Below are 26,070 nucleotides of genomic sequence, written 5' to 3'. Positions count from 1 at the left end.
AAAGAAAGAGCACAAGAAACTCACATAAAACCCATAAAAACACAAACTTGGAGACCATAATATTCAAGCAGAAATCAAGTAAGGAAAAAAATGCCCAAGCAAAGCAATATGAGATAGTAGTCTACAAAATAACATTGAGTTCATTTCCTGTTGGCCATCCACTGCTGGGCATGAGTCCAGCCCTTAAGTGTGGTTTATATCCCAGTAAGACTCCATCGAAGAAAACTGGGTTTTCATTGCCGAGCAGGTGACAGTTGGAGATAGTTTCTTGGTTAGGGATGGGAGCTCTTGTCCACTTCCCTATCTCAGTGTGAGAACTCCACTGACTTGAACCTGTGCAGGCTCTGCATGCCACCGCAGTCTCTGAGAGTTCACATTGCGGCAGACTGTTATGTATGAAAGACCCTGTTTCCTTGGAGCCATCCATCCCCTCTGGCTCTTACAGTCTTCCTGCCTCCTCTTCCTCATAGCTCCCTAAGCCCTGAAGAGAGTGGTTTGATGAGGACACACCCTTTGGGACTCAGCGTTCCTAAGTCTCTTGGTCTCTGTGTACTGTCCAGTTGTGGGTCTCTGTTAGCTCTCATCTACCGCAAGGGAAGCTCCTCTGTGACATCTGGGTGAGACACTGAGTCAATTCTAATGTCCCTCCCCTCTCGTGCTGGAACTAACTTTATGATGTGGTTGATCTTCGAAGTCCTCCCTTCTAACCTTGTTCTCTTTTGTAAACCTTAAGCTTATTCTGTGATTTTTGATTATTTAAGGTAAAGATTTTGATCCATTACACTTTACAGCTGTTGGTGCAAAATCAGTACAATTCAGTCCAGCACCAGTATGTTAGAAAAAGACAGAAATCTCAAGGTCCAAATCAGGAGCAGAAGGAGACGGAGCACGAGCAAGGAACTCAGGACCACGAGGGGTGCACCCACACACTAAGACAATGGGGATGTTCTATTGGGATCTCACCAAGGCCAGCTGGCCTAGGTCTGAAAAAGCATGGGATAAATCCAGACTAGCTGAACATAGCGGACAATGAGGAATACTGAGAACTCAAGAACAATTGCGGTGGGTTTTTGATCCTACTGCACGTACTGGCTTTGTGGGAGCCTAGGCAGTTTGAATGCTCACCTTAGGAGACCTGGATAGAGGTGGGCAGTCCTTGGGCTTCCCACAGGTCAGGGAACCCTGATTGCTCTTCGAGCAGATGAGGGGGGGGGGGACTTGATCGGGGGAGGGGGAGGGAAATGGGAAGCGGTTGTGGGGACGAGGCAGAAATTCTTAATAAATAAATAAATTAAAATAAAAAATAAAAAATAAAAAAAAAAAAAAAAAAGAAAAAGAACCAAATAAGCCAAACACTTCAGGCAGGTCCTACAAATAGCTCAGATATTTTAAGAAGAATTGTGAAGTAAACACTCAGTTTCACATGTTGCTATTATTTAAAAATGCTGCCATTCAGCCTTATAGTTCTCTTAGAAACAATTATGGAAAGCTCTAGAGACAGAGAAGTGTATAAAGATGACACCTCCATGTTTCCTGCAGCTCAAGGAGGAGTAGCCTGACTTTGTTCTCTACTCACAGTGATGAGGGCTACTAGGGTCAACTATTCCTGTGCTGAAAACGCTTAGCTGTCAGATTCAAATTATTACTCATGAAAGTTCATTCCCCAAGACATCTAAAAATAGTAACAGTGAGTAACTCTTAACATTTAAATTTGTAATATTTTGGGGCCCAGCAGGTAGAGGTTTCTGTTAAGCTTGACAGTCTAAGCTTGATCACCAGAACCCACATAGTCAAAGCAGAGAACTGATTTACAAGCTTTCACCTGACCTCCACAGGTCTTTCTTGGCACAAGCATGCACACTTGCATGCACGCACACACGCAAGCACACACACACACACACACTGAATAAATGTTAAAAAGATTACTTTAAAAAATATGTAGGAGTATTAATAGAAACAATGGAACTATGAATAAATGAAATGTTTCTAGTATATATACTAATTCTTAAAAAAATTATGTATATGTACGTATCTGTGTGAGTATATATCATATTTGTAGGTGCCTGTGGAAATCTGAAAGAGGGTGTAAGATCCCGAAATCTGGAATTGTGAGCTGCGTGATGTGGGTCCTGGGAACCAAACTCTGGTCCTCTGAAAGAGCAGTGAGTATTCTTAACCACTGAGTCATCTTTCCAGGACTAGTAATTAAAAAAATAATCTTCATTTTTACTTTGTGTGTTTGATTGCTGGGTGTCTGTGCAGTGCCAGAAGAGAGTGTTGGATCCCCTGGGACTGGAGTTACAGATGGTGTGAGCTGCCACGTGGGTGCTGGGAATCAAACCTGGGTCCTTTTAACTGCTTGCTGCTCTCTTTAGCCCTAGTAGTAGAAATTCTTGAAATTATCTTTAAAAAGAATCGCTAAACACCCTTTCATGCTTATTTTTTTTTTGTGTGTGTGTTTGGAAATCTCATTGAAGGTATTTTGATCAGATGCACCCTTTCCTTGAACTCCTCCCAGATCCACCAACCTTTCATTCCATATCCTGCAGTTGGTGGGTTTTTACTCTTTGCTCTTTGGGGGCCCATTACTCAGCTCCCAAATAAACACACAGAGACTTATTCTTCCTTGAGAATGTCTGGCCTTATCTCGCTTTGTTTCTAGCCAACTTTTCTTAACATAAATTATCCTATCTATTTTTTGCCTCTGAGCTTTTATCTTTCCTTATTCTATATATTCCTTCCTCCCTCCCTCCCTCCCTCCCTCCCTCCCTTCCTTCCTTCCTCTTTCTCTCTCTTTTTCTCCCCCTCTCTCTTCCTTCCTTTCTACCTCTCTTTTTTCCTTCCTTCCTTTTTCTGTTGCTGGTTGTGTAGCTGGATGGCTGACTCTTGATGTCCTGTTCTTTTTCTCCTTTTCTTGCTCATCAATCTCACATTATTCTCCTTCTATTTATTCTCTCTATATGCCAGGCCTGCCTGTCCTTTATCCTGCCTATCTATTGGCCATTCAGCTCTTTATTAGACAAATTAGGTATTTTAGACAGGCAAAAAAGACACCTTCACAGAGATAGACAAGTGTAACATAAAAGAATACAATACATCTTTGCATCATTAAATAAATGTTCCACAGCATAAACTAATGTAACACATCTTCAACTAATATTCCACAACAATATACACCTAACTTTATGTTATCTTTTATTTTTTGTATATCTTTGAGGTCCAGTTTCTACTGCTCATATATTTCTGTATGTGTTGCCTTTGGCTGGAGCATGGCTAACTTATTAGGAGGTATATTCTACAAGAAAACCAATTCTGCCTCACCTAGCAGCTATCAATTGCCAATAGCTTCACGGCTAGGGCTGAGACTTTTTGTCTACTTCCACCTTCATGTTGGGATTTGCTTTGACTAAGTTTGCATAGGTCTTGTATATAAAGGCTGTCGTAATTGCAGTGAGTTTGTATGTACAGTTACTCCTGTTATGTCATGCAGAGGATAAAATGTATGGGAGTATAAAGAGAATTATTTTACAGAAGATAATTTATGTTTTGTTATCCATTTTGGTATATCAGCTTGTGTTATTATTATGGAGGTCTTGTTTTGGAAACTGTATCATTGAGGTTTCACGGTGCAGGTTGCCTAAAAGATACAATCTTGCAGCAGATGTGCTGAACCTCTGACTCTTATATGCCTTCTGCCCTCCCCCCCCCCCCCGTGATTTTTTTCCTCTGAACCCCAGGTATAGGAGTTGTATTGTGAATGTATTATTTAGGGCTGGATGCACTATAGTTGGTCAGTTTTTCTTGGCATTTTGACCAATCGTGAATCTCTGCCAAGTACAAGTACTTAGAATACAGCTATAGATTGTATTGGTTTAGGAAACTGGCAGGGCCTAGGACTTCTCTAGCCAGTGCCAGTTGTTTAGGTTTCCAGCACCTATCATAAATTCCATCCTATTGATCAGACCTGAAATCCAATTAGATAGCTGTTGGTTACCCACAAGGTAACTGTACCGCTATTGCACTATCAATATATTTTGTTGAGTTGGACATTATTGTGGTTCACAAGCTTACAGCTGGTGGCACCGCTGATTGCCTTTTCTTTTGATGGCTTACGTAGCACCTTCTGATATTGTGAGAGCTAGCCTTCAGGTACAAGGCTTCCAGTTGGTTCCAGGTTGAGTTAAGCCCAGTGTTTGAAGTGTGTAATATGATTTTCTCTTTGAGCCAGGGTCTCTTGTAGCCTAGGCTAGCCCTCAGACTTACTATGTGTCTGAGGCTTGCCTTGAACTCCTGAACTTCTTTTTTTACCTTTTAAAGAGGCATGTGTCCCCAAACTCAGTGGTCAATAATTAACAGAAATTATGGATATTATATTAATGAATTATACAAATCATGCTTGCAGTTCTTTTTTGTTTCTCTTTGGTGGATGTGAGGGAAACATAGATCACCTACCTACTCCATCTACTGACTTAAAATTCAGCTGTCTAGAGAGTCAATTACACCCTCATCCTTTTTGTTTGCTGTACTCGTCAGTGTGAGAACGGCTTGCCCAAGAATCAGCCACCCATACTCACTTACTAACTTTTCTTGGACCCACAGAATTATCTCAAGCTGTGGTGGATGCAGGAGCAATTCCTCTTCTAGTTCTCTGTATCCAGGAGCCAGAAATTGCTTTGAAAAGGATCGCTGCCTCTGCTCTCAGTGATATTTCAAAGCATTCTCCAGAGTTAGCACAGACGGTGGTGGATGCGGGAGCGATTGCTCACTTAGCCCAGATGATCCTCAACCCTGATGCAAAACTGAAGGTAATAAAGATGAGGTTAAGAGACAGACAGGCCAGTGCTTTTATAGTCTAAGAAAATGAAAAGATGTACATATTGATGTTATATAGTAAAAAGAATATAGTTGAAAACATACAGATATATTATAGTTGGTCTTTTAATATGTGAAAATAATTCTATAAGGATTATACAGTAAAGATATGATTTGGATCTGTTTTGCTACTATGATAAAAGCACTATGGCCAAAGCATTGTGGGGGAAGGGTTTATTTAGTTTCCAGGTTAGAGTCCATCACCAAGGAAACCAGGACAGGAGCTCAAGGCTGGCAACTGGAGACAGGAGCTGAAGTGGAGACCCCAGAGGAAAGCTGATGGCTGGCCTGCTTTCCTGGCTCGCCCCTCTCTTATACAGCCCAGGTCCACCTGCCTAGGGATGGCACTGCCCACAGTGGGTTGAAGCTAAGAAACTGCCCCACAGACATGTCCATAGACCAACCCAATCTCTTCTTCATTTAATGTTCCCCTTCCCAGGTGACTGTGGGTTTGTGTCAAGTTGACAGCTGAAGCTGACTATGGCATTTTGTACTTGTCACCTGTGATGTATAAGCACATCACTCTAAACCATAACCTTTTCTTTGTTGTTCATCCCCAAGATTTAACATTAATATAACATATTAATGTGTTATAAATATAGTACAATTTCTAAAGTCCCATAATCTTTAGAAATTCCAACACTTTAAAAATCCAGAGTCCCTTAACTGTGGGCTCCTGTGAAAAATGTTACTTCTCTTATTCCAAGATGGAAAAACCAGGGCACATCAGATCAAAGCAAAACCAAACTCCAACAGTATAACTCGGTGCCTGCTGTCTCTGGTCCACTCATGATCTTCTGGTCTCCAAAGGTTCTTCTCAGCTCTGCCATCTGCAGCACACACAGCTTGTCTGCTAGGCTCAGGGCAGCTTCACTGCACACCTGCCCCTGTCCTTTGTAGTTCCAGTATGCTGGCGTCTGCACTGTAGCTGAGGCTGTGACTTCACTGATGGCTTCTCCCGGTCTCTTCAGTAATTCTGACCCTGCCACATGGTGCCAAGCCTCAGCTTTGCCCGATGACCCCTTCAGTCCTAAGGTTTCCACTGCAGCAGAAGCTGTGCCTTCATCAGTAACCTCCTTGTTTCTTTTCAGGGAGGCTGCAACCCTGCCACACGATGCCACACCTCAGCTGCTCCCCATAATTTCTTCATGCCTTCAAAAACAGCACTGCATGGGAATATTATAAATCCTTTAAAACGACATCTGAATTATAAGGTGCACAACTGGATTCATATAATGTCTAATGTTACATTTTATTTTTGCTCGGCAGCGCCAGGTCCTTTCTGCTCTCAGTCAGATTGCAAAACATTCGGTGGATCTGGCAGAGATGGTGGTTGAAGCGGAGATTTTCCCAGTTGTACTCACCTGTCTGAAGGACAAAGATGAATATGTGAAGAAAAATGCTTGCACTTTAATTAGAGAGATTGCAAAACATACACCTGAGGTAAAAACAAGCAATCAAACAACTAAAAATGGTGCTTCAGGATGCAATATACTTAGTTCTAGTGAGTACCAGTGTCCCTGGCCTCTGCCCACTCGATGGCTGCAGTGCCCCTCTCTCAGGTGGGGACAATCAAAAACTTCTCTGTCCATTGCTAACTGTTCTGCAGGCTGTGACATTTCCTCCAGTGAGAACTACGGAGTTGTGTTAGTGTAGTTGGAGTTTAACACCCAGCTTCTAATTACTTTTAGCTTTCCTTGTCTAGGTGTAGAGGTTGTGGGCCTCTGTCATTGTGTGTCAGCTAGGAGCAAGGTTGGTTCACACCACAGAGATCTCCTGGCCTGTATTAGTTCTGTAGATATACATGGAAAAAAATAAACACAAAGAAGGCCTGTGCTGATGCTGAAGTTTTAATCATTTCTGTGCATGTGTGGCTTAACAGTTTTAATTTTATTGCACATTTTCCCTCGTGTTTCATTTATCTTTGTTTGCATGGGACTTTCCATAATCCAAGTCCACGCAGCTTACTAGTCGTTGCCAGCAAAGGGGCAAATGGGTTAGACTGTTCTAATGTCGGAGCTTTCAGTGACTAATATTAGCCGAGTGATTAGCTAGTTATAAACTAGCTCTAATTTTAGGGTCTAGGTGAAGGATTTTAACATCCATCATACAGGCAAACCTTGTTCCACTGATGTGAAGAAAGTGAACCACAGAATAAGGTTCTCACAGCACGTGTTATCTGTAAACAGCGAAAGTACTATACTTGTGTATCTCTTTAGGAAGTACAAGAGTTTCTCTACGTCATAGTTCAATTTTGTCAGTTGTATTTTAAGTCCTAAATTAAAGTGTGGGCTTTTTTCCTCAGCTGTCACAGCTGATTGTTAACGCAGGAGGCGTGGCTGCTGTGATTGACTGCATCGGATCCTGCAAAGGGAACATACGGCTGCCCGGCATCATGTTGCTAGGTTACGTGGCTGCTCATTCTGAGAACCTGGCCATGGCAGTGATCATTTCCAAGGTGTGTGCTCTTCACTTCTGGTGGCGTAGTCAGATGTTCTATGGTGAACGGTACATTGATATTCTCCATCAGAAGAGAAAATCTAACTGAGCAGGGCAAAAAAAAAATCACCCATTTTCCCAATTGGTTCACTGTTGAATTCAGTGCTTGTTAGTATATTTCCTGCGTAAACCTTGGAGAAAGCGCGGGGAAACTGACAATGTTGTTTTACTCAGTTTCTGGAATCAATAATTATTACCACCTTTAAATATTGTTATCTGGTTTATCTGTTAAATATATGTGGATGAACTACGCAGTTGTAGAAAAGGAACAAATGAAAAAAATTAGTAGGTCTCTTTAGGAAATTGAACGGCAACCTAGTAATTTTAACCTTTGCCTGGTGCCATGGCCTTCTGATACTGAGAGGATATTTTTGGGGGGGGCGGGGTACTGAATTTGGGGTAATTACTATAGTATCAAATTAGAAAAATATGCTCACCAAGAGTCTGGAATTAGAATTTGATTTGTTTTCCTTTGATACAAAAGCTGTGATATATTTGAGGTATTCTAGGTAGTCATGTTTTTATTAGTTAGTTAACATTAATGCTTATGATATAAAATATAAGCATAGTCTACTAGTATAACAAAAGGATTCATTCCTACTTAGCCATCCAAGCTTGTTAGGATGAGCAAAGCTGTAATTGAGTTGAACTAACTAACTAACTAACTAACTAACTAACTAAATATGTGTTACTTCAAGAAAGATATTAATGGGGTATAGTCCACTTGCTCATATTATTAAAATTTTACTCCATCATGTTGCTTTCAGATTTACTATAATTGGTAAAAATAAATTAATGGTGTGTGTGTGTGTGTGTGTGTGTGTGTGTACTGATGAAGATTGAATCCAGGGTTGCACAAATGCTAGGCAAGGGCTCTTGGCTGTATTCTCAGTCCTTGGTTAACTTTTTAAAAAGATTTATTTATTTAATTTTTGTACACGAGTGCTCTATCTGCATGTATACTTGCACACCAGAAGAGGGCATCAGATTGCACTGTAGATAGCTGTTGAGTCACCATGTGGTTGTCGGTAATTGAATCCAGGACCTCTGGAAAAACAGCCAGTGCTCTTAAGTGGTGGATCATCTCTTCAGGCTCCCTTTGTTAACTTTTTAAAACAGGAAAAAGAAAGGTTTTCTGATCCTCAATAGTTTTAGTTGATCACAGTAGCATTTGTGAAGTAAAAGCTATTAGAGATACAAGGATAGTTAAGTGAGCTTGTTACAGATAATTAATACAGTTTGGTTCTAGCCAGTTCGTTGCCTTAAATGGCAGCAGGCATTATGATGTGCCTATTCCTTGAGTCATTCGGGAGAAAGGGATGAAGGTCAATATGCCTTCTTTTGATGTCCGCTCTAGATTTACGTATAACACTCGCTCTTTGGGTCCCTGGCAGGGTGTACCCCAGTTATCAATCTGCCTCTCAGAAGAACCAGAAGATCACATTAAGGCTGCTGCTGCCTGGGCCTTAGGACAGCTGGGAAGACACACGCCAGAGCATGCCAGGGCTGTTGCGGTCACAAACACTCTTCCAGTTCTGCTTTCTTTGTACATGTCCCCAGAGAGCTCCGAGGACTTGCAGGTCAAAGTGAGTGTTTAGTCATTATTCTTTGGGAAGATGTGCTAGATAGAACTAGGTTTTTTCTTAATATGTGATTTAAAGTCTTAATTTTCTGATGGATAATATGGTTTTTCTAAATCAAGAAATATAAATTAAAAATCAAGTGCGGTGGTACACTCTTACAATCTTAGGACTCTGAAGACAGGAAGAGGGGAAGCGTTCAGCCATCTTTGGCTACAGAGTGACTCCAAACCCAACCTGTGCTACCAGAGACCCTGTCTTGAAAAAAAGAAATAGAAAATTATCAAAAGAACTGAGATCACTTTCCTTTAAAAACGGATTAGTGGTGTGTTTTAGAAACACATTCTCTAAAAATATCAAGTTGTTTATAAAATTAGTGTTTTTAGACTATATTTCTGTTGGTATTTCCTATGAAGAATTATTTTCATGCTATTTTATTGAAATCTTATTATATTTATCTGACTATTTAAGCATGTGTGGATTTGTGACACACATGCCTACCATGGTATACTTGGGGAGGCCAGAAGACATCATGTGAGAATTAGTTCTCCCCTTCCATTATGTGCATACCTGCTGAGTGAACCCAGGTTTTCAGACTTGGCAGCAAGTATCTTGACTCATTGAGCTATCTCATCAGCCCCAGATTTACTTCCTAATGTGTTTTAGTTTATCAAATGTGTTTTATTTACTATAAATTAATTAATTGCTTTAGTAGCTTCTCTATATATTAAACTGAAAAACGAACCATTGTCAGTCCTGATATTAACACTGCAAAATCTTCCTCAAACTTCAGTTCCTCTGAGCATCTTATTGTAGGGGATCCACCATTCTCCTCCCCCTCTCTAAAGTCTCTTGGATTATATCAACTGTTGTTTTATAGATTTAGGATGGAGTTCGGTCAGCTCTGCTTGATTCGACAGTACTATACTGGGGAAAACTGTATCTGAACACATTAAGAACTGTCTTGTGATATTTTCATTTGTTATTCTGGCAAACTAGAAGTCTTTGCTAAAGTTCATTTTGTCCCAAAGGCATGCCACTATTTTAGTTACGGATTCTTTTGCTGTGATAAAACAATGGGACCAAAAGATATTCTTCTGTTGGGAATTCTCTGTTCAGTTCAGTGCCCCATTTTATAATTAGGTTAATTAGCATTTTAAAGTCTAGTTTCTTGAGTTCTTTATATATTTTGGAGATCAGACCTTTGTCAGTTGCGGGGTTGGTGAAAATCTTCTCCCAGTCAGTGGGTTGCCTTTTTGTCTTAATGACAGTGTTCTTTGCTTTACAGAAGCTTCTCAGTTTTAGGAGGTCCCATTTATTCAATGTTGCCCTTATTGTCTGTGCTACTGTGGTTATACGTAGGAAGTGGTCTCCTGTGCCCATCTGTTGTAGGGTATTTCCCACTTTCTCTTCTATCAGTTTCAGTGTGTTCAGATTGATATTGAGATCTTTAATCCATCTGGACTTGAGTTTTGTGCATGGTAATAGATATGGATCTATTTTCATTCTTCTACCGGTTGACATCCAGTTGTGCCAGCACCATTTGTTGAAGATGCTTTCTTTCTTCCATTGTATGCTTTTAGCTCCTTTGTCGAAAATCAGGTGTTCATAGGTTTGTGGGTTAATATCTGGGTCTTCTATTTGACTCTGTCTCATGCTCATGCTAGAAAAGCCTTCCACTGTATCAAAATCCCTGTATCTTAAAACTGGGTCATTTTTGTATTTTATTATTTCTTTTATTTTTGAGATTATAATTACATAGTTTCTGCCTTCCCTTTCTTCCCCATAAACCTCATATACCCCTCTACTCTTTTTTAATTCATGACCTCTGTTTTTCATTAGTATGCATATGTATATACATTAATACTCCTGAATATAATAACCTGCTCATCTATTCTTTATAATATTACTCCTATATATGTCTTTAGAGCTTGCCATTTGGTATGGAATAACCAATTGGTGTGCTCTTACTTGGGGAAGACTATTTCTCCTGCTCTCAGCCTTCTTAGTTGCTTATAGTTCTTTATGTAGGGTTGATGCCTCTTGGGCTTTCCTTTGTCCACTTTAACATGCTTATTGTCCTTGTTTGGCTGATGCTTAGGTAGTCACATTGGTGGAACTTCATGACTATAGCATCTGACATTCCTAGAAGACACGATCTCACAGTAAATTTCCCATCCTCTGACGCTTACAATCCTTCTACCCCCATTCCATAATATTCCCAAAGTGTTAGGTGAAGGAGTAGAGGTATCCTTTGTGGCTGGGCTACAAACTCTGCATTTTGTTTGGTTGTTGTTTTCTGTAATGGTCTCTGTTACATAGAGAAGGTCCTGATGAGAAGAGAGGACTACACATAAATCTGAAAATTTGGAGCTAGCAGCCTCCAGTGAGAGAGAATATACAATGTTTGTTTTTCTGGGTCTGGGTTACCTCATTTGATATGTTCTTTTCTAGTTCCATCTATTTACCTGAAAAATTCATGATTTCATTTTTCTTTACAGCTGAATAGTATTCCATAGTATATAGGTACCACATTTCCACTATCCATCCATCAAAGGAAGGATACTTAGGTGGTTTCCATTTGCTAACTTTGTGAATAGGGCAGCAGGGAACATGGCTGAAGTTATCTGTGGAACAGGAGCTTGAATTCTTGGTGTATATGCCAAGGAGTGGCATAGCTGGGTCATATTGTAGATTTATTTTTAGCCTTTGAGAATTGTCTACACTAATTCCCACACTGCTGCACTGGTGTGCAGTTCTACCAGCAGATAATGAGGGTGCCCTATTCCCCACACCCAGTGTCCGATGTTGTTGGTTGTTTTGTTGGTCTTTGCTGTTTGACTGGGATAAATGGGATGTCAGTATTGTTTTGATTTGCATTTCCTTCATTGCTAGGGACAATGAAGATTCTGTGATGTAATTCTTAGCCTCCTTAGTTTTTTCTTTTGAGATTCCTTTGTTCGGGTTTCAGGTCCATCTTTCAAAGGGGATATTTGTTTTTCTTTTATTTTTTGAGTTCTTTACAGATTCTGGATGTCAGATGCATAGATGGCAAAGATTCTCTCCCATTATGAGGGTTTCTTCTCCATCAGGCTGATTGTTTCTTTATCTGTGCAAAAGCCTTTTAGTTTTATGAAGTCTCACTTGTCAACTGCTGGCCCTAGCCTTTGAGCAAAGGGGACTTATCAAAAAGTCCTGCCCTACACCTTTATCGTGTAGGATTCTGTTTATGTTTTCTTCTAGTGGTTTTGGGTTTCACATTTAGGTCTTTGATCAGTGTGGAGATTTTTTTTTTTGCAAGGTGATAGATATGGATCTAATTTCATTCTTCTTTGTGTAGACGTCCAGTTCCTATGACCTTTGGTTGAAGATGTTTTTTCTTCTTCAGCTTGTTTTTGTTTTGTCATATACTAAGTGGCTGAAGTTATGTGTGCTCATGTTTGGCACTTCTATGTTGCCCCATCAATCTGCATGTCTATTTTTGTGCTGAAACTTTATGTTCTTATTCCTGTGTCTCTGTAATATATCTTAAGTTCTGGAGTAGTAATCCCTCCAGATTCCCCCCCCCCCTCAGGATTGCTTTGGTTTTTTTGTGGTTCTTTTTTTTTTTTTTAACTTTTTTTTATTGAGAAAAGGAAAAAAAAAACAAATTTCCTCCTCCTCCCAGCCTCCCATTTCCCTCCCCCTCCTCCCACCCTTTTCCCCCTCCTCCCACCCTTCTCCCCCTCCCCCCACTCCTCTCCCCCTCCCTCTCCAGCCCAAAGAGCAGTCAGGGTTCCCTGCCCTGTGGTAAGTCCTAGGTCCTCCCCCCTCCGTCCATTTCTAGGAAGGTGAACATCCAAACTGGCTAGGCTCCCACAAAGCCAGCACATTACGTAGGTTCAAAACCCCGTGCCATTGTCCTTGGGTTCTCATCAGCCCTCATTGTTCCCCATGCTCAGAGAGTCCAGTTTTATCCCATGCCTTTTCAGTCACAGTCCAGCTGGCCTTGGTGAGCTCCCATTAGATCAGCTCCACTGTCTCAGTGGGTGGGTGCTCCCCTCGTGGTCCCGACTTCTTCGCTCATGTTCTCCCTCCTTCTGCTCCTCATTGGGACCTTGGGAGCTCAGTCCAGTGCTCCAGTGTGGGTCTCTGTCGCTGTCTCCATCCATCACCAGATGAAGGTTCTTCTTACTTAGCTTCTTTGGGATCACCAATTGTAGACTCCGTGACCCTTATTTATGGCTAGAAACCAATTATGAGCGAGTACATCCCATGTTCATCTTTCTGGGTCTGGGACACCTCACTCAGGATAGTGTTTTCTATTTCCATCCATTTGCATGCAAAATTTGAGAAGTCATTGTTTTTTACCGCAGCATAGTACTCTAATGTGTAGATATTCCACACTTTCTTCATCCATTCTTCCATTGAAGGGCATCTAGGTTGTTTCCAGGTTCTGGCTATTAGAAATAATACTACTATGAACATAGTTGAACAAATGCTCTTGTCATATGATAGGGCATCTCTTGGGTATATTCCCAGGAGTGATATTGCTTGGTCCAGGGGTAAGTTGATCCCGAATTTCCTGAGAAACCGAAACACCGATTTCCAAAGTGGTTGCACAAGATTGCATTCCCACCAGCAACGGATGAATGTACCCCGTCCTCCACAGCCTCTCCAGCAAAGGCTATCATTGGTGTTTTTGATTTTAGCCATTCTGACAGGTGTAAGATGATATCTCAAAGTTGTTTTGATTTGCATTTTCCTGATTGCTAAGGAGGTTGAGCATGACCTTAAGTGTCTTTTGGCCATTTGAACTTCCTCTGCTGAGAATTCTCTGTTCAGTTCAGTGCCCCATTTTTTAATTGGGTTAATTAGCATTTTAAAGTCTAGTTTCCTGAGTTCTCTATATATTTTGGAGATCAGACCTTTGTCTGTTGCGGGGTTGGTGAAGATCTTCTCCCAGTCAGTAGGTTGCCTTTTTGTCTTGGTGACAGTGTCCTTTGCTTTACAGAAGCTTCTCAGTTTTAGTAGGTCCCATTTATTCAATGTTGCCCTTAAAGTCTGTGCTGTTGGGGTTACACATAGGAAGCGATCTCCTGTGCCCATATCCTGTAGGGTACTTCCCACTTTCTCTTCTATCAGGTTCAATGTGTTCTGACTGATAGTGAGGTCTTTAATCCATTTGGACTTGAGTTTTGTGCATGGTGATAGATATGGGTCTATTTTCATTCTTCTACAGGTTGACATCCAGTTATGCCAGCACCATTTGTTAAAGATGCTTTCTTTCTTCCATTGTATACTTTTGGCTCCTTTATAAAAAATGAGGTGTTCATAGGTTTGTGGGTTAAAATTCGTGTCTTCTATACGATTCCATTGGTCGACTTCTCTGTTTTTATGCCAGTACCACACTGTTTTCATCACTGTATCTCTGTAATAGAGTTTGAAGTCAGGGATGGTAATGCCTCCAGACAATTCTTTATTGTATAGGATTGTTTTGGCTATGCTGGGTTTTTTGTTTTTCCATATAAAGTTGATTATTATCCTCTCAAGATCTGTGAAGAAGTTTGATGGGACCCTGATGGGGATTGCATTGAATCTATAAATTGCCTTTGGTAGAATTGCCATTTTTACTATGTTGATCCTCCCAATCCAAGAGCAAGGGAGGTCCTTCCGTTTTCTGGTATACTCCTCAGTTTCTTTCTTCAATGCCTTAAAGTTCTTGTCAAATAGATCTTTCACTTCCTTGGTTAGAGTTACCCCAAGATATTTTATGCTGTTTGTGGCGATCGTGAAAGGTGAAGCTTCTCTGATTTCCCTCTCTGCTTCCATATCCTTTGTGTATAAGAGGGCAACTGATTTTTTGGAGTTGATCTTGTATCCGGCCACATTACTAAAGGTGTTTATCAGCTGTAAAAGTTCTTTGGTGGAGTTTTGGGGGTCGCTTATGTACACTATCATATCATCTGCAAATAACGAAAGTTTCACTTCTTCCTTTCCAATTCGAATCCCCTTGATCCCCTTATGTTGTCTTATTGCTATAATTTCAAGTACTATATTGAAGAGGTATGGCGAGAGTGGACAGCCTTGTCGTGTTCCTGAGTTTAGTGGGATGGCTTTAAGTTTCTCTCCATTTAATTTAATGTTAGCTGTCGGCTTGCTGTATATAGCTTTTATTATATTTAGGTATGACCCTTGTATCCCTAATCTCTCCAAGACTTTTAACATAAATGGATGTTGAATTTTGTCAAATGCTTTTTCAGCATCTAATGAAATGATCATATAGTTTTTTTCTCTCAGTTTATTTATATGCTGGATTACATTGATAGATTTTCGTATGTTGAACCAGCCCTGCATCCCTGGGATGAAGCCTACTTGATCATAATGGATAATTTTCCTAATGTGTTCTTGGATTCGGTTTGCTAATATTTTGTTGAGGATTTTTGCATCGATGTTCATGAGTGAGATTGGTCTATAATTTTCTTTCTTGATTGAGTCTTTGTGCGGTTTTGGTATCAGAGTAACTGTAGCTTCATAAAAGGAATTTGGCAATGCCTCTTCTGTTTCTATATTGTGAAATACATTAAGGAGTATAGGTATTAGGTCTTCTTGGAAGTTCTGGTAGAATTCCGCATTGAAACCATCTGGTCCTGGGCTTTTTTTGGTAGGGAGGTTTTTGATAACCTCTTCTAATTCTTCGCGACTAACAGGTCTATTTAGATTGTACACCTGGTCCTGGTTTAACTTTGGTATATGGTATTTATCTAAAAAAGTGTCCATTTCCTTTACATTTTCCAGTTTTGTGGCATATAGGCTTTTGTAGTAAGATCTAATGATTCTCTGAATTTCCTCTGTGTCTGTGGTTATGTCCCCCTTTTCATTTCTGATCTTATTAATTTGCAAATTCTCTCTCTGCCGTTTGATTAGTTTGGATAGGGGTTTGTCAATCTTGTTGATTTTCTCCAGGAACCAGCTTTTTGTTTCATTGATTCTTTGGATTGTTTTCTGTGTTTCTGTTTCGTTTATTTCAGCCCTCAGTTTGATTATTTCCAGTCTTCTACTCCTCCTAGGTGAGTCTGCTTCTTTTTTTTTCTAGAGCTTTCAGTTGGGCTGTTAAGTCTCCAATGTGAGCTTTCTCTGTTTTCTTTAAGTGGGCACTTAGTGCTATGAACTTTCCTCTTAGGACTGCTTTCATAGTGTCCCATAAGTTTAAGTATGTTGTTTCTTTATTTTCATTGAATTCCAGGAAGACTTTAATTTCTTTCTTAATTTCTTCCTTAATCCAGGTATGGTTCAGTAGTTGACTGTTCAGTTTCCATGAGTTTGTAGGCTTTCTGAGGGTAGCATTGTTGTTGAATTCTAACTTTAATCCATGGTGATCTGATAAGACACAGGTGGTTACTAATATTTTTTTGTAACTGTGGATGTTTGCTTTGTTACTGACTATGTGGTCGATTTTTGAGAAGGTTCCATGAGCTGCAGAGAAGAAGGTATATTCTTTCCTATTTGGGTGGAATGTTCTATAGATGTCTGTTAAGTCCATTTGATTCATTACCTCCATTAATTCTCTTATTTCTCTGTTAGGTTTCTGTCTGATTGACCTGTCCATTGGTGAGAGAGGAGTGTTGAAGTCTCCTACTATTAGTGTGTGCGGTTTGATGGCTGCCTTGAGTTTTAGCAATGTTTCTTTTATGTACGTGGGTGCTTTTATATTAGGGGCATAGATGTTCAGGATTGAGACTTCATCCTGCTGAACTGTTCCTGTTATGAGTATAAAATGCCCCTCTCCATCTCTTCTGATTGATTTAAGTTTGAAGTCAACTTTGTTAGAGATTAGTATGGCCACACCTGCTTGTTTCTTAGGTCCATTTGCTTGATAAGCCTTTTCCCAGCCCTTTACTCTGAGTAGGTGCCTGTCTTTGTGGTTGAGGTGTGTTTCTTGTAAACAGCAGAATGTTGGATCCTGTTTTCTTATCCAATCTCTTAGCCTGTGCCTTTTTATAGGTGAGTTGAGTCCATTGACATTAAGTGATATTAATGACCAGTGGTTGTTAACTCCGGTCATTTTTTTAGTCGTAGAGTTTGTGTGTTTCCCTTCTTTGATTTGTGTTGGTGAAAGGTCTCTAGATGTCTGAGTTATTGTGGTCATTGTTGGACTCCTTGGTTAGTGATTTTCCTTCTATTACTTTCTGTAAGGCTGGATTTGTGGCTGCGTATTGTTTAAATTTGTTTTTATCCTGGAAAATTTTATTTTCTCCATTTATAGTGAACAAAAGCTTGGCTGGGTATAGTAATCTGGGCTTGCATCCATGGTCTCTTAGTTTCTCAAGTACATCTATCCAGGACCTTCTGGCTTTCATGGTTTCCATGGAGAAGTCAGGTGTAAGTCTGATAGGTTTACCTTTATAAGTAATTTGTCCTTTTTCCTTTGCTGCTGTTAATATTCTTTCCTTATTCTGTATGCTTTGTGTTTTGATAATTATATGGCGAGGGGATGTTCTTTTTTGATCCAGCCTATTCGGTGTCTGTATGCTTCTTGAACCTTCATAGGTATATCTTTCTTTAGGTTGGGAAAGTTTTCTTCTATAATTTTATTAAATATATTTTCTGGACCATTGAGCTGCACTTCTTCTCCTTCTTCTACTCCTATTATTCTTAGGTTTGGTCTTTTTATTGTGTCCCATATTTCCTGAATATTTTGTGATGAGAGTTTGTTGGACTTGCTGTTTTCTTTGATCAGAGTGTTTATTTTCTCTATGGTATCTTCAGAATCTGAGATTCTTTCTTCTAACTCTTGTATTCTGTTGGTTATGCTTGTTTCTGTAGACTCTGTTTGTTTACTTAAATTTTCCATGTCCAGCCGGCCCTCTGTTTGTGTTTTCTTCTTTGCCTCCATTTCAGTTTTCAAGTCTTGCACTGTTTCCATTATCTGTTTGATTGTGTTTCCTTGGTTTTCAAGGGTATCATTCACTGATTTATTCAGTTCTTCAAACTTTCTGTTATATTTCTCATCCATTTCTATAAGGGCATTTTTTACATGCTGTTTAAGGGCGTCAATCACTTTCATGAAGTCAATCTTTTCTACTTCTTCTTGATTAAGGTGTTCATGTCCTCCCGTTGTGAGATCGCTGGTTTCTGGTGGCTTCATGTTGCTTTTCAGCTTGTTGGGCGAATTCTTGCCTTGGCGTCTACCCATCTCTTCTTCCAAATGCTCCCTTATGGATCTTCTTTACCGGATCAGGTCTCTTTGCCTACCCAATGCTGGCTCTCCGCAACGTTGTCTCTCCCCAACGCTGGGTCTCCCCAAGGCTGGGTCTCCTGGAGCCGAGAGATCAGGCCTCCGTGCTGATGGGCAGGTGGCAAACAAAGTGCCTACCCTGCTTGGTGCAGGCAGGCCAAAGAAACAAAGGAACTCCCGCCCGCTTGGGTGCCCAGAGGATTCGGACCCAGTGCCCAGACAGGCTGGGCTGGGTGATGTTTTGTGCAGAAAGAGGGCGGTGGGGCAAAGTGGGGAGGGTTCTGGATGGAAGCTGGGTGGGCTAGGAAGAAAGAGGCGGTATGCAGGGAGTGGAGGCCCTGCAGAGAGCTCAAGAAGGATAGGGGGCCAAGGAACCTCTGAGCTCCCCTTCCCAGGCTGGCGCCGAGGGGCCAGAACCTCACCCCAACGCTGGGTCTCCTGGCGCCGAGAGATCAAGCCTCCGTGCTGGTGGGCAGGTCGCAAACAAAGCGCCTACCCTTCTTGGTGCAGGCAGGCCATCTTTTTTGTGGTTCTTTATGAGTTATAGGATAGTTTTGGTTGGCACTGCATTCAATCTGTAAATAGCTCTTGCTAGAATGGCCATTTTCACCATGTTAATTCTATCAGCTCATTTGCATGGAATGTCTTTCCATTTTCTAGTGCCTTCTCTCTCTCTCTCTCTCTCTCTCTCTCTCTCTCTCTCTCTCTCTCTCTCTCTCTCCGAGGATTAAAGTTTTTATTTTAGAGATCTGTGGTAGTTTGAATGTATGTGGTCCCCAAAGCTTTTAGAGAATGGTACTATTAGGAAGTGTGACCTTGTTTAAGTAGGCGTGACCTTGTTGGATGAAGTATGTCACTGTGGAGGCAGGATTTGAGTTTTCCCATGTTTAAGCTATATTTAATTTAGTTCACTTCCTATTGTCTTGGATCAAGAGGTAGAATTCTCAGCTCCTTCTCTAGCACAATGTCTGCCTGCATGCTGCCACGTCCCACCATGATGTTAATGGACTAAATCTTTGCATTGTAAGTCATCCAAATTAAATGTTTTCCTTTATAAGAGTTACTGTGGTCATGGTGTCTATTTTAATTAGAAACCCTAAGTAACTAACGTAACAATTCACTTTATGTTTTAAGATTTAACACAATGATCATATTTAACACAATGATCACTGCCAAGGTATTCTATCATTAAAAACCAGTCAAAAGTTTTTTTATGTAACTATTTGTGAAAATGTAACTACTGCAGGTTAGGCCAGTAAACTGGTTTTGTTTGCAGTAGGAATATAGGCTATGAATTGTTAAGATTTTATATACACTTTGCTTTGTTTTTCAACAGAGTAAAAAAGCCATAAAGAATATTCTTCAAAAATGCACCTACCTCCCAGCCCTCGAGCCATTTTTGTATGATGCGCCTCCCAATATCCTGAAACACGTTGTTGGTCAGTTCAGTAAGGTAAGAAACATACCTGCAAAGAAGGAAAGAAAATCTTAAAGTTACTGCCACAAATAACAAGTTGGAGTTAACTAGGCAGGAGAGGATGAATTCCTGTAGTGGGAAGGCATTCTAGAGAGAAGGAAGAGCACGGGCAAAGGTAAGCAATGCCACAACACCCATGCTCTGAGTTACTACAACTGCTGCAGTTGAGGATCCAGGATGAGTACTAGATGTTTATGAGGGACCCTTCTCCCTTGTTAAAGAGCCTGCCTCTATTTTGTAGAGGCGGAGAGACTGGAGTGTAAGCTTCATGGATGCAGTGGGTAGCATTAACTTTGTTCATGTTCATTGCTTTATTTCATTTCTACAACATGAACAGTTGATAGACTTTTAAAAGGAGCTGTTTTACTTCCCATTACCCGCAGATTTGGATTACTCTGTTATAGACACACTGAGAGTAAATTCTCTACTAAGTTATTTTCAGTAGTAAAATGCTAGCTTGCGAAGCAAGATGTGATTGTCTGTGCATTTTCCCTTTAAGGTGCTGCCTCATGACAGCAAGGCTCGGCGGCTTTTTGTAACTAGCGGAGGACTTAAAAAGGTGCAAGAGATAAAAGCAGAGCCTGGCTCTCTCCTGCAGGAATACATCAACAGCATTAACAACTGCTACCCAGAGGAAATAGTACGGTATGGAGCTGGACTGGGAATTTCAGTATTGCAGTGTTTTCAGTAGTCAAGTATGTAAATATGTGGACTTTGAAATTCTACACAAGGCTCATTTACCTCATGCAAATGAAACAATTAGATTATGTTCTTATTGACACATTCAGTCAGTCTGCAATGTTGTTTATCACATGTGTATACTATTTTAATATATATTTTACTAAATACCCAAATGCAGAGTTCAAATTAAATTGCTTTGAAATTGTGAATGTCTGCTATACAGGTTGATAGATTATGACTTTCACATAAAATGGAAAAAGAGCATATTCAATAAATGGCGCTGGCATAACTGGATACCAACATGTAGAAGAATGAAAATAGATCCATATTTATCACCATGCACAACACTCAAGTCCAAATGGATCAAAGACCTCAATATAAAACCAGCCACACTGAACCTCATAGAGGAGAAAATGGGAATCACACTTGAATGCATTGGCGCAGGAGACCATTTCCTAAATATAATCCCAGTAGCACAGACACTGAGAAAAACAATTAATAAACGGGACCTCCTGAAACTGACAAACTTCTGTAAAGCAAAGCACATGGTCAACAAGACAAATTCTTGTTGAGTTACTTTATGTTTTTATAATATTTTTTCATTTATACTGTACCTTAATTCAGAGAGCATATTCTACTGGAAAATTTACCTGAAAAATTTTCACATAAAAATTATAATTACAAAATTTATATGTGAAAAAGTGACTCATAGGTTATTCTAGGATCCACAATTGGACAATGAACCAAGACTGAGATGTGGAACACTCAGTTGTAAATGGATGTCTTCATTAAGGCTCTCCCTTCAGGGCTCAGAGATGTATAAGGAAGAGGAGGAAGCAAGATTGTAAGAGCCAAAAGTGATGGGTAACTGTAGATGAAAGTTTTTGTCCCACCTGGTCCCACAGCTGTTCAATCCCAAATAAACACACAGAGCCTTATTTTAGTTATAATCTGTTTGGGCTATTAGCTCAGACTTATTATCAACTAGCTCTTACAACTTAAATTAACCCATAATTCTTGTTCATGTTTAGTCAGATAGCTTGGTACCTTTTCTCAGTAAGGCATTCTCATCTTTCTTCCTGTGTGTGGCTTGTGACTGTGTCTTTCTTTCCTCTTCCCAGAATTCTCCTAGTCTGGTTACCGCAACTATACTTTTTGCCTGGCTACTGGCCAATCAATGTTTTATTAAACCAATACTAGTGGCCAATGTTTACATTGTACAGAAACATTATCCCAAAGCAGTTCCTTTTTTTTTCTTTTCAAAATAAGATCCTTAGTCTAATCTCCTTTGTTTAGCTTTTTTCCTGATCATTGTCCATAACACCTTGTAACCAACACACTAAACAAAGACAAACATCCATAATCCACTTTTTGGGAATGTGGGCATAGTTTTCTTTCTTTCTTTTTTAAATTTATTGATTTTTATTGAGCTCTACAGTTTTCTCTGCTCCCATTCCTGCCTCTCCCCTACCCTTCAACCCTCCATCAAGGTCCCCATGCTCCCAATTTACTCAGGAGATCTTGTCTTTTTCTACTTCCCATGTAGATTAGATCTATGTATGTCTCTCTTAGAGTCCTCATTGTTGTCTAGGTTCTCTGGGATTGTGATTTCTAGGCTGTTTTTCTTTGCTTCATGTTTAAAAACCACTTATGAGGCCAGAAGACCCAGCATTGGGGTGAGTTTCTGGCCCACGGCGCCAGTCTGGGACGGGGAGCTCGGGGGTTTCTTGGCCCCCTGTCCTGCTTGGGCTCTCTGCAGGGCCTCTACTCCCCGGGTGCTGCCTCTTTCTTCCTGGCCCACCCAGCTTCCGTCCAGAGCCCTCCCCACTTCGCCCCCACTGCCCTCTTTTGGCGCGTGGCATCGCCCAGCCCAGCCTATCTGGGCGCTGGGTCCGAGTACCCGGGGCCCCCCGGGCGGGCAGCAGTTCCTTTGTTTCTGGGGCCTGCCTGCACCAAGCGGGGTAGGCGCTTTGTTTGCGAGCTGCCCAACCAGCACGGAGGCCTGATCTTTCGGCGCCAGGAGACCCAGCATTGGGGAGAGACAGCGTTTGGTAGGCAAGGAGACCTGATCCGGTAAAAGAAGATCCATAGGGAGCATTTGGAAGAAGAGATGGGCCGACGTCAAGGCAAGAATTCGCCCAACAAGCTGAAAAGCAACATGAAGCTACCAGAAACAAGCGACCTCACAACGGGAGGACAAGAACCCCTTAATCAAGAGGAAGGAGAAAAGATTGACTTCATGAAAGTGATTGACACCCTTAAACAGCATGTAAAAAATGCCCTTATAGAAATGGATGAGAAATATAACAGAAAGTTTGAAGAATTGAATAAATCAGTGAATGATACCCTAGAAAACCAAGGATAAACAATCAAACAGATAATGGAAACAGTTCAAGACCTGAAAACTGAAATGGAGGCAAAGAAGAAAACACAAACAGAGGGCCGTCTGGACATGGAAAATCTAGGTAAACGAATAGAGACTACAGAAACAAGCATAACCAGCAGAATACAAGAGATAGAAGAAAGACTCTCGGATTCTGAAGATACCATAGAGAAAATAAACACACTGATCAAAGAAAACAGCAAGTCCAACAAACTCTCATCACAAAACATTCAGGAAATATGGGACACAATAAAAAGACCAAACCTAAGAATAATAGGAGTAGAAGAAGGAGAAGAAGGGCAGCTCAATGGTCCAGAAAATATATTTAATAAAATTATAGAAGAAAACTTTCCCAACCTAAAGAAAGATTTTCCTATGAAGGTGCAAGAAGCATACAGAACACCGAATAGGCTGGATCAAAAAAAAACATCCCCTCGCCATATAATTATCAAAACACAAAGCATACAGAATAAGGAAAGAATATTAAGAGCTGCAAAGGAAAAAGGCCAAATTACTTATAAAGGTAAACCTATCAGACTTACACCTGACTTCTCCATGGAAACCATGAAAGCCAGAAGGTCCTGGATAGATGTACTGCAGAAACTGAGAGACCATGGGTGCAAGCCCAGATTACTATACCCAGCCAAGCTTTCATTCACTATAAATGGAGAAAATAAAATTTTCCAGGATAAAAACAAATTTAAACAATACGCAGCCACAAATCCAGCCTTACAGAAAGTAATAGAAGGAAAATCACTAACCAAGGAGTCCAACAATGACCACAATAACTCAGACATCTAGAGACCCTTCACCAACACAAAACAAAGAAGGGAAACACACAAACTCTACGACTAAAAAAAAATGACCGGAGTTAACAACCACTGGTCATTAATATCACTTAATGTCAATGGACTCAACTCACCTATAAAAAGGCACAGGCTAAGAGATTGGATAAGAAAACAGGATCCAACATTCTGCTGTTTACAAGAAACACACCTCAACCACAAAGACAGGCACCTACTCAGAGTAAAGGGCTGGGAAAAGGCCTATCAAGCAAATGGATCTAAGAAACAGGCAGGTGTGGCCATACTAATCTCTAACAAAGTTGACTTTAAACTTAAATCAATCAGAAGAGATGGAGAGGGGCATTTTATACTCACAACAGGAACAGTTCATCAGGATGAAGTCTCAATCCTGAACATCTATGCCCCTAATATAAAAGCACCCACGTACATAAAAGAAACATTGCTAAAATTCAAGGCAGCCATCAAACCGCATACACTAATAGTAGGAGACTTCAACACTCCTCTCTCACCAATGGACAGGTCAATCAGACAGAAACCTAACAGAGAAATAAGAGAATTAATGGAGGTAATGAATCAAATGGACTTAACAGACATCTATAGAACATTCCACCCAAATATGAAAGAATATACCTTCTTCTCTGCAGCTCATGGAACCTTCTCAAAAATCGACCACATAGTCAGTAACAAAGCAAACATCCACAGTTACAAAAAAATATTAGTAACCACCTGTGTCTTATCAGATCACCATGGATTAAAGTTAGAATTCAACAATAATGCTACCCCCAGAAAGCATACAAAGTCATGGAAACTGAACAGTCAACTATTGAACCATACCTGGATTAAGGAAGAAATAAAGAAAGAGATTAAAGTCTTCCTGGAATTCAATGAAAATAAAGAAACAACATACTCAAACTTATGGGACACTATGAAAGCAGTCCTAAGAGGAAAGTTCATAGCACTAAGTGCCCACTTAAAGAAAACAGAGAAAGCTCACATTGGAGACTTAACAGCCCACCTGAAAGCTCTAGAAAAAAAAGAAGCAGACTCACCTAGGAGGAGTAGAAGACTGGAAATAATCAAACTGAGGGCTGAAATCAACAAAATAGAAACACAGAAAACAATACAAAAAATCAATGAAACAAAAAGCTGGTTCCTGGAGAAAATCAACAAGATTGACAAACCACTATCCAAGCTAATCAAACGGCAGAGAGAGAATTTGCAAATTAATAAGATCAGAAATGAAAAGGGGGACATAACCACAGACACAGAGGAAATTCAGAGAATCATTAGATCTTACTACAAAAGCCTATATGCCACAAAATTGGAAAATGTAAAGGAAATGGATAATTTTTTAGATAAATATCATATACCAAAGTTAAATCAGGACCTGGTGAACAATCTAAATAGACCTGTTAGTCGCGAAGAATTAGAAGAGGTTATCAAAAACCTCCCTACCAAAAAAAGCCCAGGACCAGATGGTTTCAATGCGGAATTCTACCAGATCTTCCAAGAAGATCTAATACCTATACTCCCTAATGTATTTCACAAGATAGAAACAGAAGGGTCATTACCAAACTCCTTTTATGAAGCCACAATTACTCTGATACCAAAACCACTCAAAGACTCAACCAGGAAAGAGAACTACAGGCCAATCTCACTCATGAATATCGACGCAAAAATCCTCAACAAAATACTGGCAAATCGAATCCAAGAACACATCCGAAAAATTATCCATTATGATCAAGTAGGCTTCATTCCTGAGATGCAGGGCTGGTTCAACATACGAAAATCTATCAATGCAATCCAGCATATAAATAAACTGAAAGAAAAAAACCATATGATCATTTCATTAGTTGCTGAAAAAGCATTTGACAAAATTCAACATCCATTTATGTTAAAAGTCTTGGAGAGATTAGGGATACAAGGGTCATACCTAAATATAATAAAAGCTATATACAGCAAGCCGACAGCTAACATCAAATTAAACGGAGAGAAACTCAAAGCCATCCCACTAAACTCAGGAACACGACAAGGCTGTCCACTCTCGCCATACCTCTTCAATATAGTGCTTGAAGTTCTAGCAATAGCAATAAGACAACATAATGGAATCAAGGGGATTCGAATTGGAAAGGAAGAAGTTAAACTTTCGTTATTTGCAGATGATATGATAGTGTACATAAGCGACCCCCAAAACTCCACCAAAGAACTTTTACAGCTGATAAACAGCTTTAGTAATGTGGCAGGATACAAGATCAACTCCAAAAAATCAGTCGCCCTCTTATACACAAAGGATATGGAAGCAGAGAGGGAAATCAGAGAAGCTTCACCATTCACAATAGCCAAAAACAGCATAAAATATCTTGGGGTACATCTAAGCAAGGAAGTGAAAGATCTATTTGACAAGAACTTTAAGGCATTGAAGAAAGAAATTGAAGAGGATACCAAAAAAAGGATGGGCCTCCCTTGCTCTTGGATTGGGAGGATCAACATAGTAAAAATGGCAATTCTACCTAAGGCAATTTATAGATTCAATGCAATCCCCATCAAGATCCCAT

The 26,070-nt window shown here is 40.2% G+C and overlaps 1 protein-coding gene across 1 annotated transcript in view; it reads left to right on the top strand.

The window, feature by feature from the left end:
- The window catches only part of LOC121464896 (sperm-associated antigen 6), a 70,303-nt gene that overhangs the window by 40,225 nt on the left and 4,008 nt on the right, over window positions 1-26,070 (top strand). The window contains exons 5-10 of the mRNA XM_041677996.1: window positions 4,600-4,805; window positions 6,142-6,315; window positions 7,178-7,330; window positions 8,766-8,957; window positions 19,505-19,621; window positions 20,145-20,290. Of these exons, the coding sequence (XP_041533930.1) occupies window positions 4,600-4,805; window positions 6,142-6,315; window positions 7,178-7,330; window positions 8,766-8,957; window positions 19,505-19,621; window positions 20,145-20,290 (988 nt within the window). The remainder of the gene's footprint in view (window positions 1-4,599; window positions 4,806-6,141; window positions 6,316-7,177; window positions 7,331-8,765; window positions 8,958-19,504; window positions 19,622-20,144; window positions 20,291-26,070) is intronic.

Source organism: Microtus oregoni, unplaced genomic scaffold (genome assembly GCF_018167655.1).
Source record: "Microtus oregoni isolate MIOR12 unplaced genomic scaffold, Mior012 000029F_ref0000214, whole genome shotgun sequence".
In the NCBI taxonomy this organism is placed as follows: domain Eukaryota; kingdom Metazoa; phylum Chordata; class Mammalia; order Rodentia; family Cricetidae; genus Microtus; species Microtus oregoni.
This window is presented reverse-complemented; position numbering and strand designations above follow the sequence as displayed.